This window comes from Ylistrum balloti, unplaced genomic scaffold (genome assembly GCF_031769215.1).
Source record: "Ylistrum balloti isolate Yb309-2 unplaced genomic scaffold, AGI_CSIRO_Ybal_v1 Utg369958, whole genome shotgun sequence".
Taxonomy (NCBI): Eukaryota; Metazoa; Mollusca; class Bivalvia; order Pectinida; family Pectinidae; genus Ylistrum; species Ylistrum balloti.
This window is the reverse complement of record NW_026782057.1, coordinates 983,421-1,001,113: the sequence shown is the minus strand read 5'-3', so window position 1 is coordinate 1,001,113 and position 17,693 is coordinate 983,421. Positions and strand designations below refer to the sequence as shown.

The 17,693-nt window shown below is 34.1% G+C and overlaps 1 protein-coding gene across 1 annotated transcript in view; it reads right to left on the bottom strand.

The window, feature by feature from the left end:
- Nucleotides 1-16,485, bottom strand: part of LOC132547530 (putative ankyrin repeat protein RF_0381) — a 31,721-nt gene extending 15,236 nt beyond the window's left edge. Inside the window, exon 1 of the mRNA XM_060211291.1 lies at nt 16,175-16,485. Coding sequence (XP_060067274.1) covers nt 16,175-16,485 — 311 coding nt within the window. The remainder of the gene's footprint in view (nt 1-16,174) is intronic.
- Nucleotides 16,486-17,693: the final 1,208 nt, after the last annotated feature.

The following is a 17,693-nucleotide window of genomic DNA, read 5'->3' as shown; positions in this document are numbered from 1 at the left end:
ACAATCAATGTACCAGCATAGGTAATGATTTAGTCCTACCTTCTAACCCTGGTCACGGCTTACCGAGCACGTGTAAATGAAGGTTTAATTGTGTGTGATGGTAGGTTGCCTGCTGGTACGTATAAAACGAATGTATTCCAGCTTTTCTATGTTACAGGGAAACTGTTAAATATTTTACCTCGACAGATGATTACATCGGCGATATATTACATACGTACATTTTAATTGCCTTCTTGTTATCTAACAAACATGACATGCCTTTCTTTATTCAGTCTGTAGCCAAAATAACAACAAGCGTTTCAGTGTTAATATATGTGAAATAAAATGTGAGAATAAAACGCATTTAGAAATGTTCTCATTCTCATTTCTGATAACGTGAAGATCCTCAAACCCCCCAGTGTCACTCCATCATCCCACATTTGATTTATTGACACAAAAATTTACTTTCTTGATTTTCACCTGATTTGTAGATTTTAAATTTTGATTTGCTGATACAAAAAGCAATGCAGTTAATAAAATATTCTGTACATGGCTTTTAAATCGCCAAGTTTTGACAATCACATCCTGTCTGTAGAGTGAATAAGCGGTGCATTTTACGACCACAAATAGTAGACTTCCAATTCCAATCTGATAAGGAATGAAAGAGAGGCTGTGTATATTGCCTTCGCGACAAGTTTTCTTTGGAAATTACTGATCGTTATCCGTCTTTTAAGCGAGCAACACAATCTAACGTACGATATCGGAAATCGTGTTACTAACGGTTAGGTTCCATTGCCGCTGAATTTGCATAAAAAAATATTTTAATAAATCATACGATAACGACATCAGGAAATTTAACTGTTTTCTTTTCGATTTTTGTTCAAAAAATCGAAAGGTCTTTTGAGATGTATCTATTTCACACAATCTTTCAAAGACTGTAAATTCAGTATAAATTTCTGATACACAACAATCCAATGGAAGTATGCTAAAAAATTCAACATAATCGACAGAAGATCTCTTTCAGTTCATTTTACGTATACAGTTCAGCTTAAAATGTGTTTTTATTTTTTTAAAAAGCAATATTTTCATTTTTTCCGCGTCCGTTCATTTTCACTGGCCTGCAGTTGATACTAACATGTATGTTACCTTTCCACTGCAAATCCCAATACTATCAGAAAACAAGATTGTGAATCGATTAGAAAACGATATAGAATTTTATGCTAAGTTTCTGTGACAGAAGTAGAAACAGCTAACTGGGACCCGGAGAGATCAGTGTCATATTACATTAATTATGAAAAACGAAATCAATCATCTTACAATTTTTATATTTGACGCCATCGCACAAAACCGGTAATGTTTACTAATGACGTTTCTTTCTGTTTGAAGGAATTACTCAGGGATATTTTTATAGTGCCGTCACACTGAAATTTCATAACCTAGATATGGTATCATAGTAACCCACATGTCAATGGGGTCCTTACCAATTTTGAATATTTTGGTTGTCTCGGTGTGGGGAGAGGACACGTAGCATTTCTATTTTAGGCGTTTTTTGTCCAATATGATATAGATTAAAGTATACGATGTTAATGCAGGTATTGGGTATCTGTGTTAGGAAAGGTACGATATGTCCTTGTAAGTCTCCCTATAGAAACGATGAGAACCATTCGTATGCTGCCGAAGGCAACCAGCAAGACACCTCAACCTGTTTCATTAGACAGACACTTAATATCATGTCTGAAAAAATATGAGATAAATTCCTATATCTTCTAAATAAAGCGAACATAAAAATCACAAATTTGGTCAAATCGTTGCTTGCAAGCATGGGTAAAATATTATAATTTTGAACATTTTCTTGAGACTTCATTACTGATACTGCATGTTATTATTAATAAAGCCGACCACTAAATAGTTTTTAAGAGATGCTTTTACAGTCAACAACGAAATATGTTAAACCCGGCTGTTTGAAAAAGCCGTAACAGAGATCCATGTGTTCATAGATTAGCATTCACAGCAGAAAATCTTAAACTGCCATGAAAACATTACTCGTTCAACAATAACTTAAGTTGTTGGCCATAGCATGTATTTAAATTCTTCACACGATACTTTTTTGTGCTGAAAGTATCGTGTGGCATTTAAATCTAGTATGTCCTGTAAAATTATTAATATTCGTGGGTTTTTGTTTTCGTTCGTTTTGAGATTATTCTTGATTCCACGATTTTCTATGTCCACGAAATGGTAATCAATAAAACATTTAATGAAATGTTGTGCTAGTGAATTTCGCGAGAAAATTTGTCCTTGAAATAAGATTCACACCAAAATATACAATTTTGAAATTTGAGCCCAACGACAACATTTAATTTCTCAATACACATATACATGTATGTGTAGCTCCTTCAAAGACATGCTTATTACTGACTTTATTGAGTCACTACTTCATGATGAAATCGTTACTTTTAAGATAAAAATTCAATTCACTTTCCTTCTCAAGTCATCCCTTCCCCTCACACACACAAAACAACTATGTTTTGTCATGGTATTCTAGATAACAAAATGGAAATTCTGTTTCATTTTACTCTGACTTAGAGTCGATTACAAACAGCTAATAATGTGATGTTTTGTTTGACTAAGTATAACTAAATGTTGATGAGAAAAGCACGTTGTTGTTGGTTTCTTTTCGGTTAGCATAAAATTGTAAAACAACTAGATTTGGATTAAGAGAGTAGACTGACAATGAGCGGTAACATAATTTAGCGATAGACAAGCTAAATTAACAGGAAGTTAGAAGCTTGTAGAACTGCTAAACTGTCAGCGCTGTAGAGAGAGAGGTTAAAAGTCAAAAAGAACATTTAAAAAAAATCAAAATTAAAATGTGTTTAATGTATACGCCAACTGAGAATCCTGGTGTATACCCCATTTTAACGAGAATGCAAATTTTATGGCAGACCAACACTAGATTTTCTTGAAGGGAAATAAACACTTAATACAAAGTAATTACTATGGCGCATATAGACCTCAGAGGTGTAACTCTATACGTACTGTACAGCACATGCACCGGTATACCTGTACAGGTGAGACACTACAGGTATAACCACAGTCATGTCAAGTGTTATCATCCTGGGATCAACGCAACGCACAGATACCCCAACTGGAAAGGTCTTTTCGTCCAAAGTCACACCACAGTGCAAGTGTAAACAGAGTGTGGAGTTCACCTACTTTTTTAGTGTACAAAGTCCCTCTTTAATCTTTTGAACAGATGTGAAGTAAGGCACGTCTTAGATCATTGTATATTTGTATACATTTTCCGTATCTAAGGACCCCAAACCAATTACAAAAACTATAACAATGTTTTATCGGGCTTTATAACGCAGCTGCTTACATAGAGTAGTTTTGAAACAGAAATTTGATCAAACATTATGCTGAAGAAGACATTTAAAAGGAGTAAATAGGAACGTGACTTTTCTTATCTAATAGGAAAATATTTCTTTAACATTGATTCAGTTTCTCTTTTATTGCTGTCAATGGAATAAGAAGGATGAGAATGTCTTCAAATTCTCGGGCTACATTATTCAATATTAAGGAAAGAGACATTAAACTTCCTTAAATCTAACAAAACCTTGTTTCTAGGCAGAAGTATTCTTTTCTCGTTTTCGAATGTAATAAACTATTATCTGATAGCATTCTATTTCTAAAATAAACAAAAGTTAACCAACATCCATAAAGAAACAAAATACTTCCTTTTTAAAAACGGTTACCAAACAAGCAACGACGGTGCCACCCGGTACACGTCAACAGCCTAATGAAACCCGATATTGGGTTTTACAACTATTAAGAAGTGAGTGAATAAGTAAATAGTCAGGGTGGGATCTACATTAGATATCTATTATCTCTCTATACATGTTCCAAGCACAGTAAAAGGTATGCTTTATTAACCCCAATGTATATTTCACCACTCCCATAATGTAACTATTGAAATACTTTGAAATATACTAAGAACAGTTGCAATATTTGTTCGAGTCTGATGAATTATCATGAAATAATATTCACGTCTTTTATATTTGTCGAATGTTTCTTCCATATATGTAATAATATACAAAATGTCAGCATTGTTAATTTAAAGGCAAAGATTTAATTTCGTTTTCCTGCACCATGAAGTACAAATGAAAGTAAAACAGGCATGTTATCTGTTCAACTCCTTGGCGAAAAAATTGAAAAGAAATGCTAGCTTTTGGTAAAATTTGTTAGGAAATAGGTTTTATTCTTTTCTGGTTAAGAGTTAATAATTTGAAATTTGGATTGAATAGCAATAGTATGTTATATCCATACTTTGAGAAGACGATCAACAATATTGTGTGTACTTCTTTGTTCTGATTACGTCATGCTTTCAGAAGCATGCCTTTCCGTGCCTTTTATACGACGATGCAAATTGTAAATAGATATTAATCTTTTAACCAACTTGAAATATTGAAATCTCGATAACTGGCAGTTCTATTGGGAATGCGTACACATAAGTCCATTCATGTATAATATCTACACAAAATAAAGATTCCTGTTGGTTCTAAATCAGCGGCTCTGCCATTTATGACATTTTAGTCGAAACTGAAGGAGACAAGGCTTCTGTCTCATGATTTCACTCTTAAAAGATATATTAACTTAATAATTAAGAGAGTAATATACAGAAAATAAATTGATATTTAGAAAAAACTAAGCTTTGAGCATAGTGGGTATTTTTATATTTTATAAAGCTGTTACTAGTATTAAACAATCAGAGTGTTACGATTTAGATGCAATGTTTCTGCATGTTTGTATCGTAAACGTACAACAACATTCCTAACCAATATAGATAGAAGGAAAGTAAACGGTGTATCATTGTGTTATGTTCAGAAACAAGAGAGATTGGTTGTCAGTGCATTTTGATCCTAAAGGGGGTAAGATAGAGTTTTCATTACAAAGTTGGTTTCTGCATCATTTTCCTCTGATACAAAACAAAACACGCGAATATCAATCAATTTGTGTGGAAACCCTAAAGATATCAATTGTTTTCCAAATAATCTTAGGAGAGTTTGTATGTACTATAAGGTCAACACTTGGAGTCTTTATGTTACACTCTGTCGGAAGGGTAACCTGAGGAGGGGGTAAGGGAAATCACAGTGGGGTGCAGATTGGCTGGTGGTGATGACGAGATTTGGGATGATATGGTGACAGGCACAACGGGGGATTATATGTCATCCTTGACCGGTAAGCCTAACGCGGGTGGGACAGGTCGTCAGTGATGCATGCAGAGAATACCAATAAAAGACACCTGCATATTCTTCAGATATTGATATGTATCCCAGTATTATCAAATGAATACAAAATGTCAGATACCAACCACTGCGATCTAATTGATTTAACTTAAATTTATTTTGAAATAACCATTAAAGTATTTCATATGGACTATACATTGTTTATATTTTAGCCATTATAAACATAGTGTGTTGTATTGAAAGCATATTAAACATGTTAATGGGTGTCGTGGATGAAACAATCGAATTTCAGTTTTAATTAAGATTACATAAAGATGTTTCGTGGATTAAGTTAAAAGTAAATTCAACGTTTTGTATAATAGTGGTGGACAATTCACCAGCTGTTGTTATTACAAGTGCCAATCACTTTATACGTAGATAATGTAACATTCCAGGTTTCAGATATTTTATCTAATTATACATAACGAGACAAGTGATGAATATTTCGTTATAATTTATGTATTGAATAATTATGCGTATTTCTTTATAATTTATGAACTGTATAATTATTCGTTTCATAATTGATGTGTATATCTTAGTCTAACACTACCAGGTTTTTGTAACTAAGTACAAGTTATGGGTAGATGTTATATTTGATGTGTCTTTCTTAGTCTAACACTACCAGGGTTTTGTGACTAAGTACAAGTTATGGGTAGATGTTATATTTGATGTGTCTATCTTAGTCTAACACTACCAGGTTTTTGTGACTCATTACAAGTTATGAGTAGATGTTATAATTAATGTGTCTTTCTTAGTCTTAAACAACCAGTTTTTGTGACTAAGTACAGGTTATGGGTAGATGTTATAATTAATGTGTCTTTCTTAGTCTAACACAGCCAGTTTTTGTGACTAAGTACAAGTTATGGGTAGATGTTATAATTAATGTGTCTTTCTTAGTCTTAAACAACCAGTTTTTGTGACTTAGTACAAGTTATGGGTGGATGCTATAATTAATGTGTCTTTCTTTGTCTTAAACAACCAGGTTTTTGTGACTAAGTACAAGTTATGTGTGGATGTTATAATTAATTTGTCTTTCTTAGTCTTAAACAACCAGTTTTTGTGACTTAGTACAAGTTATGGGTGGATGTTATAATTAATGTGTCTTTCTTAGTCTTAAACAACCAGGTTTTTGTGACTAAGTACAAGTTATGTGTGTTTAGTAACAATGTTATAATTAATTTGTCTTTCTTAGTCTTAAACAACCAGTTTTTGTGACTAAGTACAAGTTATGGGTAGATGTTATAATTAATGTCTTTCTTAGTCTTAAACAACCAGTTTTTGTGACTAAGTACAAGTTATGGGTAGATGCTATAATTAATGTGTCTTACTTAGTCTTAAACAACCAGGTTTTTGTGACTAAGTACAAGTTATGGGTGGATGTTATAATTAATGTGTCTTTCTTAGTCTTAAACAACCAGTTTTTGTGACTAAGTACAAGTTATGGGTAGATGTTATAATTAATGTGTCTTTCTTAGTCTTAAACAACCAGTTTTTGTGACTAAGTACAAGTTATGGGTAGATGCTATAATTAATGTGTCTTTCTTAGTCTAACACAGTCAAGTTTCGTTACTAAGTAAAAGATAGTTTTTATAACGCCTTGTATTGTATACCTTGGACAAATAATAGCTCCAAGCCAGGAGAAATAGTACTCAATGGAGATAGGGTTACCATGCCGAGAGGTTGTATCGCTCTCTTAGGTAGATAGCGGATCTAAAGAACTCCAATACTCGCTAATTAGGGCGCTGTTGGCAGACTGATGTCCCTGTAGAGGTAGTATCGGCTTAAACAGATACATATGTTACAGTTGACAACGTCTTCGTGCCCGTTATGAGACCATTGAAGCATGAAGGAAGATATTTTAGATATTTCATTAATAAGTGCAGTTTCCATCTTCGGAATGTGTCATAAAATCTGTATCCAAATCAGTGTTGAATCATTTTTTTCCCTTACTATATTTATCTTAATGTATTGCGTGCCACACGCTGGTCGTGTTATGTTTCCGACAACAACGGCATACCTAGACACACCTAGACACCACATATATCGGTACCAATCGTATGGTACATTTCCTACTGTATAAACAAAGTTACAACTATTATCACCAGTTGTCATGTCAACTCGTCCAGGTGATAGGAAACGACTATGTCTGTTGTGTCCACTACATGTCCAGAGAGATAACTATCTGAGGAGCAGCTCCTGCAGATCGGGAATTATTTGTTTGATGCCTTTAAAATAGGGTCTGCTTCATTCCACTGCATGTTCGTAAGAGACGACTAACAGTTGTCCCTTCGAGGATAGGGCATTTCCCCCCGTTTCTTCTACTTAGGCAAGAAAACCTAATAAAATTAGATATACTGTTCAGTTGCAACACTAATGATAATTTCCTTTCTTTTCTATCTTTCATTTTCCTTCCGTGTTTTGTTTTCCGTTCCATATGATAGCCGTCCTCCTATGCCTTTGGCTGTTTCAAAAATGTTAAACTCCGAGAAAAACATGAAACCATTACTTTATACATAAACAACTGTAAACATATTAACATCACATCTGTGCTATATTTCCTTCCGTGCTAATGTTCACTTGTCGTAGACACTGATCATGATGTACAGTTTGGTAGCTCCCCTTATAATACACAAGCATTGGTCTTCACAACAAGTCAGAAAAGCCTCTCATTTATCAGTGGCGAAATATTTGAAAAGTGTTGTTACGTATTAGGAGACCACAAAGCGTACAAATCAGAATCGGAAAGGACGAAACAGCTGTATGATGTAGCATCACTGACGAGTCCTAGAAGGACGAAACAGCTGTATGATGTAGCATCACTGACGAGTCCAAGAAGGACGAAACTGCTGTATGATGTAGCATCACTGACGAGTCCTAGAAAGACTAAACTGCTGTATGATGCAGTTTAATTTACTCTTGGGTTTTACTGTATCTGATTTAATCTTGTATTAAAAGGTGTTATTCACTTGTGTGTCTTTTATTCAATCTGGAAGCTGAAATGCAGCACTGAAGAGCAGGTACTCTATTGTGTGCAATATAATAATGAGCGAAACTGAAAACAGGCAGTTATACGTTCTGTCGTCCTGATAGACGTTGAAATGAATGAGGTACAGAGAGCTTAAACGTGCAGCTGATTAGAAGTTTCCGTCCTTCACTCGACCATAATAATACCATTCTATACACTAAATACTAGGCAAAAGGTTTCAAGTTAAAAACCGGTTAACAAATGTTGTTCAATTCATATTTGATAAATATTTCAAGCGATTATTAAATGGCCTTTTGAAAGCAATATTACATGACACTGTACAGTAATACTGACCTGTTCTCCACAGTGAAACTATGCAGGTACGACAGGTGTGTGACTTGCATTTTCTGTTTACAGTTTGCTACATCACCACCCAAGTTTTGTATTCTAAAGGCTTCGTACTAGGGTCTGTATTAAGTTTACTTCACAATCCTATAATGTTACATATCATGAGAAATGTCTTTTACATTAATGATATAATATAAAATATATTCACACTAGACGTTGGACTACCCGGCCATGATCACGTGATGATTGATCGGGTTTAAGGAGAGTTGTAGTGATACGTAGCGAATTTAGCATGTTGTAATTATTTTCTGTTAAATATTAGCAAGGTGTCTGAGTAGTAATACCAGGAAATGAATACCTGATTATGATCACATGACGATTGACCGAGTTTATGATACAATGCTAATTTAGCTTGTTTAAATTGTTTTCAGTTGTGTCTGAGTAGTGTTTACGATGAAATGAATACCTGATCATGATCACGTGATGATTGATCGAGTTTATGATACAATGCTAATTTAGCATGTTAAACTTTTTTTCAGTTGTGTCTGAGTAATCTTTACCATGAAATGAATACCTGATAATGAGCACGTGATGATTGATCGGGTTTAATGAGAGTTGTAATGATACAAAGCTAATTTACCATATTTTAATTATTGTCTGATAAATATTGACAAGTGTGTCTGAGTAGTGTATACCATAAAATGAATACCTGATTATGGTCACGTGATGGTTGATCGGATTTATGATTAAATGCTAATTTAGCATGTTTTAATTATTTTAACTCGTGTCTGAGTAGTGTATACCATAAAATGAAATATTTGTAGTTGCTAACCCTGCAGACAGAATAAAGAATAATGAGTATGAATCCAAGACATATTTGTATATATCTGCAGATGGAAAAACAAAGAATGGTTACATAGTTATCAAGTCAATACAAGAAATACCATTAAAAATCTGTATAAATCATCAAAATCTGCAAAAGCCAGAAAAAATATTTGCAGCAGAAAAAAGAAAAGAAAACAACTCGGTATATAGTTATGAATTAAATATCAGTGAACAGAATGCAAACCCGGGGTTAATACAAAGCCATTAAACATATACCTTCAGACAGAGAAAACCCACGTAGAATCGGTACAAACACCAAATATCTGAAGACCATAAAAAGGGGATGGGTTGATACAAAGTTATCAATACAAAATAAATCATAATCCGTATTTCCTACCTTTCCGTCAAGTATATATCTTCCATTAAACAAATAGAAAAATTATTTCGCAGAATTCATCCAGTCGTCAATAAATACAAACACCCACGAGTTGTATACATTTAGCCGAAGAAATGAATCATTTCAACCTTGAAATAAGTTAACGACCTCAACCACACATTGTGACCACGAAACAAGACGGCACCAACAGGTGGTGTAGGCGTTCATTATTAATGTAAACAGTTATCAAGTGCTGTGCCTTGATCCATCGAAAACGGAAGTTACTTATATGTTTACAGTTCTTGTTTGGACTAGGTAATTATGATATCCTTGTTTGAATGGGAGATAAAACTGAATCGTTCTCACTTAAGGGGAGTGCTCAATCCTACACATATATATGTAGTACCAAATGTAAAAAGAAATGAGATAATATGATGTTTGTCAAAACTTGAGATATCGAGTTTGTACAAAAGATACACTAGTGAATAATATCTCTCATTTCAACAATTTACCGAAAACTTCACCGTTCAACTGTAGGACTCGTCAAAGATGGGTATAAATTGTTAAAACCTAATATGTGACTATTGATTGCTGAACTAGATATCAATCACTTTTGGTATCAAAAAAGTATACTTTAACTTTAAGAATGGAGTAGGACGATGCAACTTTGATACTGGATACGATCAGAAACAGAAATACCCGGAGAGAAATAAAAATCTGCTGAAATACAGAATGATCAATTTCTAGGGGCCTGCTCTATTAATAACATCACAAAATATATATAAATGTTTATCCCTTTCACTGTTGAAAGAGAAGACAAAGTTTTCTGACAGAAAAGAGAAAAATGTATGTTAAGTTTAAATCTTACATGTCTTATGGCTCAGTTTTACATCTCACTTAAAGTTGTCAACCTCTTCGTTTTATTAGGATAGTAATTTCAATATTTAATTCATTGGTGTTGAAGAAGAAGCAAACCTTTCCGTTACATCTGAGGGTTTATAATTGTTCTGATGAATGTTCACATTGCATGAAAACAATGTATTTATTCAGTCATTAAAGTGGAACGTTTACCAGATCTGATGTAAATCAGGGAAATCGATGAACACCTAACATTCATTAATCCACCACACAGCGTAAACAACGTGGCGCATGTTATACAAGAACGGAATTCAAATTCACATCAGGGCTATGATATAAAATGCCAGATTATGGGACAGTCTTAGTTAATCTGACCCAGTAGGGGCGATAGGACCACATCATCCTCCATTTACCGGGGAATTAGTCGCTTGGAGCTGGTCAAGCAGAGAAATCGGAAGACCTGTAATAACAATAAGCATTTCGCTTCAATTGTCATTACCTATAGGAGAGAAACGAATGAAAAAGAATTTCAATCAAAGAATCGAAGCTGAAGTAGAAGACGGTATAGATGTTCAGCCATGCATGTAATGCTCCTACCCCGGTGGGGCGGACATATCGTATTCAGCTGAGATCAAAGCTAGGGACATTCTGATGACAAACAACGTATGTGTGGAACAACAATACAGACTACTCTGTAGTGTTTATTGCATTCCAGAACTAAAGTGTCGTCTTGATAAAATAGTTTGTCAACAATACATGTTACTTAAAACAATATTAGAAATATTGAAATTTCACCCATTAAATTTGGAATTTCAATATCAAAATAGTAAAACAATAAAAATTAAACCGAACGAAGGAGTTCCATCAATTCAAACTTTACGTACAATGTTTATGTGTTTCAACAGGGCAGTTATGATATAAAGGTCAGCAAAACACGAAAAGATTAGATATTGATAATAAAATCCTGAATATACCTGTTTCAGTGATATTCAATTTCTTTCTTTCTTTCTTTGATCTATGTTCCAGTTGATGCGTTTTATCATGCTATTTTCCTTAGAGGAATTAATACGATTTAATTCCATCACAAACACCCTGTTGAAACTTCCTATAGACATTTCGGCTATGGTTGCAGTTAGGATAAAATGATATCTTAGTTTTAACTTTTTCCTATCTCATTTTGATTAAACCGAATCTGTGAGACTTGGTAAGTACGAACACAAGTTGTCTCTATTAATTAATCAGTTAAATGCAAGACTAGAAATTTTGATTCTAGTTCTCTGTTGCCATTTTAAAATTTCAGACCACTTTTAGGTAATTCAGTTTATTGACAGTATATCTGACACCAGGTACTGAGCTTACTTATTAATTTGTTGATTTATTTAACGAACGGGTTCTACATCCACTATTATGACCTTTCAGCCTTTCAGTGGACGAGCTGAACTTACTGTACTGTAGGCTAATACTATCCTACAGATTCAGATTTCAACACATTAACTTGCGGTAACATTATATCATCAAAACTATGACCAATCAGAAACGCAGTAAACAGATTAGACCATAACAAATCGGATGATACAAAATCATCGGATTAACAAAAATCTATATATTACCTGTTGATTTTGTTTCTAATGTATTGGATGGTTGTGCAAGATATAATTCCTTTCGTGACTGCCTGTTTGAGGACAAAAACACTAACACATTGATACCGAAAGAGTAATAAGTTGACTCGAATTTAGCTGGGATATGTTTTAATTGCATGATACACGAGAGCTTTATCGCAACAGCTACCTGGTTTTAGGATTAATTTGTCTGGATTTTCTACTCAGTCTTCTAACTCTATTAAAATAAAACTGCCTTGAAATTCAGTTTCCCGCCTTATATTTACTGATGTCACAAAAATTCATATTTCATTTGCGCTTTAATCAATTCAAAGCTTAATTTACGATCTGTATTTTAGTACAATTTGCTGTATTATTTTTTCACCACTTTATCGAAGCAGCTAATAAATCTTTATCGAGGAAAATTGATTTTCCTTGATGTGCTTGTATGGTTGGAAGTATTGACCATTAAATCAATATGTGCCTAATAAATCCTTTTATGTATGTGACTCCTCTTAAAAACAATATTCAGTTTTACAATTAGCTTATTATATATGAATATGCTTTGATGAAGATATGTTTTCCATAAATTTCCATTTCAAAAACCATATATCAAATCAGGACATTATCTAGATCTTCCAAATACATAAATTAGTATAAGCTGTAACTTTGTATAAGCATGTACTGGCGGTTTTCATCTTTCCACTTATCAAAGGCAGTTGAAGACTGATATGTTATTTGCGTATGTTTAATATTATAAAAAAAATCTCATGAAGGCTGATTGCTAGACGCACAGTTCCGTAATGATATTGCAGGGCGTGTTATGAGAAAAACTACGCCACCTCGTGATCGTATATTATTACATGATCCACATTCTTTGTAATCGCACCTGTCAACGGTTATACATCCTCACATGCATTATGCGATCGCTCAACCGTCTTAAATCAATTCACAATCCATTGTGTAAAAAAAAGGAATGCTAATTTGAATGTCTCAGACTTACGGTGTTTAACGAATACTTAATTGTTGAGTTTCCAACATGGACGTGAAACATATCAGTCCACGTTATCATGATTTATAATCATCAAGTTATTTGCCTACATCGACATGCCTTTTTAGGTGGTAGAATAACTTGTTATTTCTAACTTATATTGTCGTCAGGTTAATAGCAAACTTGCTTCCAAGTGAATTTTAGCAAATGAAAACACATGTTAGAGATACAATTTCAGATTTAATACAAAATTAAGACCAAAAGATTTTTAAAAAAGGAAAATGGAGAGACTCTGGTGTTAAACTAAACGCCATACAAGTCTTTATTAAAGGCATTTTAGTACAAATGGCAAAATGCTGATGGACGATAATTTTCGTAATGATGATAGCCTAATGTTTTCTGTAAAACAATTTTGCACTACTGGGAGAGATTACATAACATAACAGAATCAACGAGATGTGTTTACGATACTCAATTCCTCTGATTCTAAATCTGTATAGTGTAAGGCATGTGATAACTGCATGTACACTTTGTGAAACACTGATATCTTCAGTGTGGTAAAAATTTGTTTTTCTATTTCATTACAAATAAATATCACTTAAAACTTGAGTCTCCAATAGCCCTCCCCCTTATGGTGCAATAGTTATGGTCAATGCTATTTTTTTCGCATGTAGGTCAAAGATCACGGTCAAGGTCACATGATCAAAGTTTTGGTACCACCGGAAAGGTCGTATCACGAGGAACAAACATGCCTGATCTAAAAAGCTTTACCTCTTACAGTACAATAGTTATAGGCAAGGTTAAATTTGACAAACAAACAACAAAACAGACAGCACAATAACAATATGCCCCCGATTTTTCGATAAGGGATATAAAAGGGAAAAAGGTGTCATAGCAGCAAAATTTGCTCGTGTAACCAAACTTCATACTAATATGTCGAAATGTCTAAGTAATGGTCAAAACAAACAAGGAAGTTGGGATTTGGGGTGCACACTTTATATATAATATTCTGATCTGAGGTGAAAAATATGAAAAGAAATGTTTACACATAGACTACTGAAAATGTACATGTAGAATAAGACCAAGTGTTCCGAAAGAGTAAGCAACTTCAGTTTCATCGAAGACGCCAGTCATCATAATCTTGGCCATGAAAATCTTGGCCATTCAAAGTAAATAATGCCACGTTCCATATGAGAACAACGTATACAACAACGGAACCAACAGGCAAGCAAACGAGCATCAAACACGTCCAGCTTCATATCGTACAACAGAACCAACAGGCAAGCAAACGAGCATCAAACACGTCCAGCTTCATATTGAACATAATGAATATTTCTCCATGAGATCAGTAACACAACCATAAAACTTCATAACAAGAGAAAAAAGACGTTCTTTCAGTTTACAATGGGATATATTGCTGCACAGAGTTGAAATATCAAATGTTTTCAGAAGAAAAGCTGTATTTGATAGGTGGAATTATTTCAGTGTGACTACATGTTGTACACTGAATATAAACTCCTATTTGTGAGGTGATATTTATAGCACGTGTCTTCGTTGTGTATACTGCAAATAGTTATAATTCAAGATGATATTTTTGTGTATCTTCCTGATATTTATGGTATACAACATTCCATGTTTGGATTTCAGGTGATAAATGTAATGTGTGATTTCATGGTACACAATGCATATAGCAGTTCCTATTTCAGGTGCTATTTTTGATGTACGACTTTGTGAAATGTAGATTATAATTGCGGTTTGAATGATGTTTATAGAAGTTACACAACGAATGGTTGAGGTATATGGTAATTCTTTCATTTAAGTGATTTTTTAAAAGCTACAAATTAAAATAAACATATTAACTTTTTATTGCGCAGTCATATTTCCTTGAACTCCTGATTCATCTTGTCAGTCAAAGTTAATCCTGTCAGCCAATCAAAAATTGCTAAAGTGTTATACCAAATATTGTGTAAATGTAATTTTTCCAACAGTTGTAATGATTTATTAATTGCTTGGGAGGTGAATAGCACCCATTTATTGTGACAGTAATGTCATTTAACACTTAAAGAGCAATAGGTGTCATTTTTACCGTTATACAAACTGTATTATTTCATTGATACTTTCATTAATACACGTAAACAAGTCTTTTACGAAGTAAATAACGCGCAGCGGACATCACAACAGGTAGGATTGACACTATCCAATGACGCCGTGTAAATATAGATTAAAAGCTCAATGACTCTGCTTGGCTACTGTTGCTGTTGGAACAAATAATGCTGTATAATCCAATATACGGGAATATCACAGTTTCATTATTTCGACATTCGCAGAAAACAAATGTATTTACGGCTCAAATTTCATGCTGGTATTATGATAATTATATCGCAAAAATCTGTACACAGAAAAAGCGGAAAGTGTCATTTTAAATCTATAAACTGTTTGAAAATAAGTTAAAGGGTAAGAAATTTAAGTGTGATTTTACAACCCGTATTTAATTTTCAAGTTGAGGTGATCATCAAACGTCGTATAGCAATACTGAGTATTCACTGATTTATGCGGGGAAGGTGTCATGCTTGACTTGCGTCACTGTCAGAAATATTATCGTCTGCTGAGAGTCTTTTAAAGAAGAGAGAAATATATAAAACGAATGTAGTTCTAATGTCATGTGTATGTCTGATCACTCAATCAATCGCTCGTAAATGCCATTGTTTTATCCATATAGGACACATAATGCTATCGTTTCCTGTTTTCAAGGTATTCACTAGGTTATCTGTCGATCCAGCTTTTCACCTACGTCTACCTTACCTGAGCATGTGTGTACACTACCACATGCCACAGACACAGAACACAACCAGAGAAAACACTCGTTATTTCTGGTCCGCCATATTTGATGTTGATAAATAAATAAAAAATAAGGCTTCTGGTTAACAAAGATCGTCTGTTGATTTGACTTACCTGACAATGGCCATCATTATCCTATAGGTGCCTTTTTTCCTCATGACTATGTGGAGGGCAGTTTCCCCTGCTTGATCCTGGGCATCGATATCTACATCTTTACATACCAACATATATATGGCCTGGATTGTCTCTGGGGTACAAAACCTCTCCCCATGCCGGACAAGAAGATGAAGCAAAGATTCCCCTGTAGATTCATCTTTCAGGTTGACATCTTTTCCACTTTTCAAATAGTCCCAGAGAGTCTTCATCACAGCGTCTGGTGTGCCATTTATGATGGTTTTGTACAATTTCGACTTTTTGAAATTCATGATGGCAGTGAATTTCCTTTACACCTATAGGAAATTGACGCTGAAAGCGATGAAAAAGTCACCATACGACAGATTAAGCAACTGTCGCTATCGGCTGAGGAAGAGAATGATTGTATGTGAGCGCTGTCCTATTTTGTTATGTTGTGAGCAGACGACATCTGATTCAGTCTGTTGTAGTATGACAAACTCTCTCCTGTGTCGATCAATGCCTATACACACACATTTGTTTTGATATACTGGCAGTCTTACAGGTGACACGGGCTTTAATAACATTCGTTGCGAGATTGACTGACTGTAGGTAAAATCCTGACCATCCAACCGTGGCCTCGGTAAATGCCTGATGGCCTTGGCCACATTCGTTACGTTGAGAGTGGGAGCTCAAATCCTGTTCCTTTGTTCCGCGTAAGGCGTTTCATTATACACTTTTATAAGCCCAACCCTAGACGGGAACACAGCATGTATTGTATTCGAGGTTGTCTATGTGAAGATATAACGGGACAGGGGTTCAATATCACTGGTCTGCGTTCAGCTTTAATTATATACGGGAGTTTAATTTTATGGGTGTTATAAATATTACTGTCGATTAAACAAAGGTTATGTTTTGTAACTTGTATAAACATTTTTAATTTGTTTATTCACCGCTGTATTGCAACTTCTGGATTTACCTGGATGCATTTTTTTTAAACTTCACGTGTACCTAAAGCGGTTTACATATTACTTGCGAAAGGGGATTCGTACATTATCTTACCCTTGTCTTTAGCACTATGGAACTGAAAATGACAAAACATTTCTAGAGAGTTTTTATTCTGTTTTATTTAATTTCTTCGCAAAATATTTTATAGCTAATCTTGAGAAAACGGATTTATACATTATTTCTCCCTTGCCTTTTGCATCATAGAAATAAAAATAACAAAACATTTCTAGATTTTTTTGTTTGCAATATTTGTAGCTAAGCTTGAAAAACGGGGTTTTATACATCATCTTCCCCGTTCGTTTTTGCATCAGGAAACTGAAAATGAAAACACATTTCTAGATTGAATTTGACTCAATTTTGTGAAATTCAATTCATGCTAAAACTGATGTTAATGATTATATCTAGCTCAAACACAACTACATTTTTTGACAGAATCTGTCCTTTGAGGAAGTCTTACGAAATACTCGTAATTGTAGCTAATAAAAATAACATCATTAACAATGACGTCATTTTC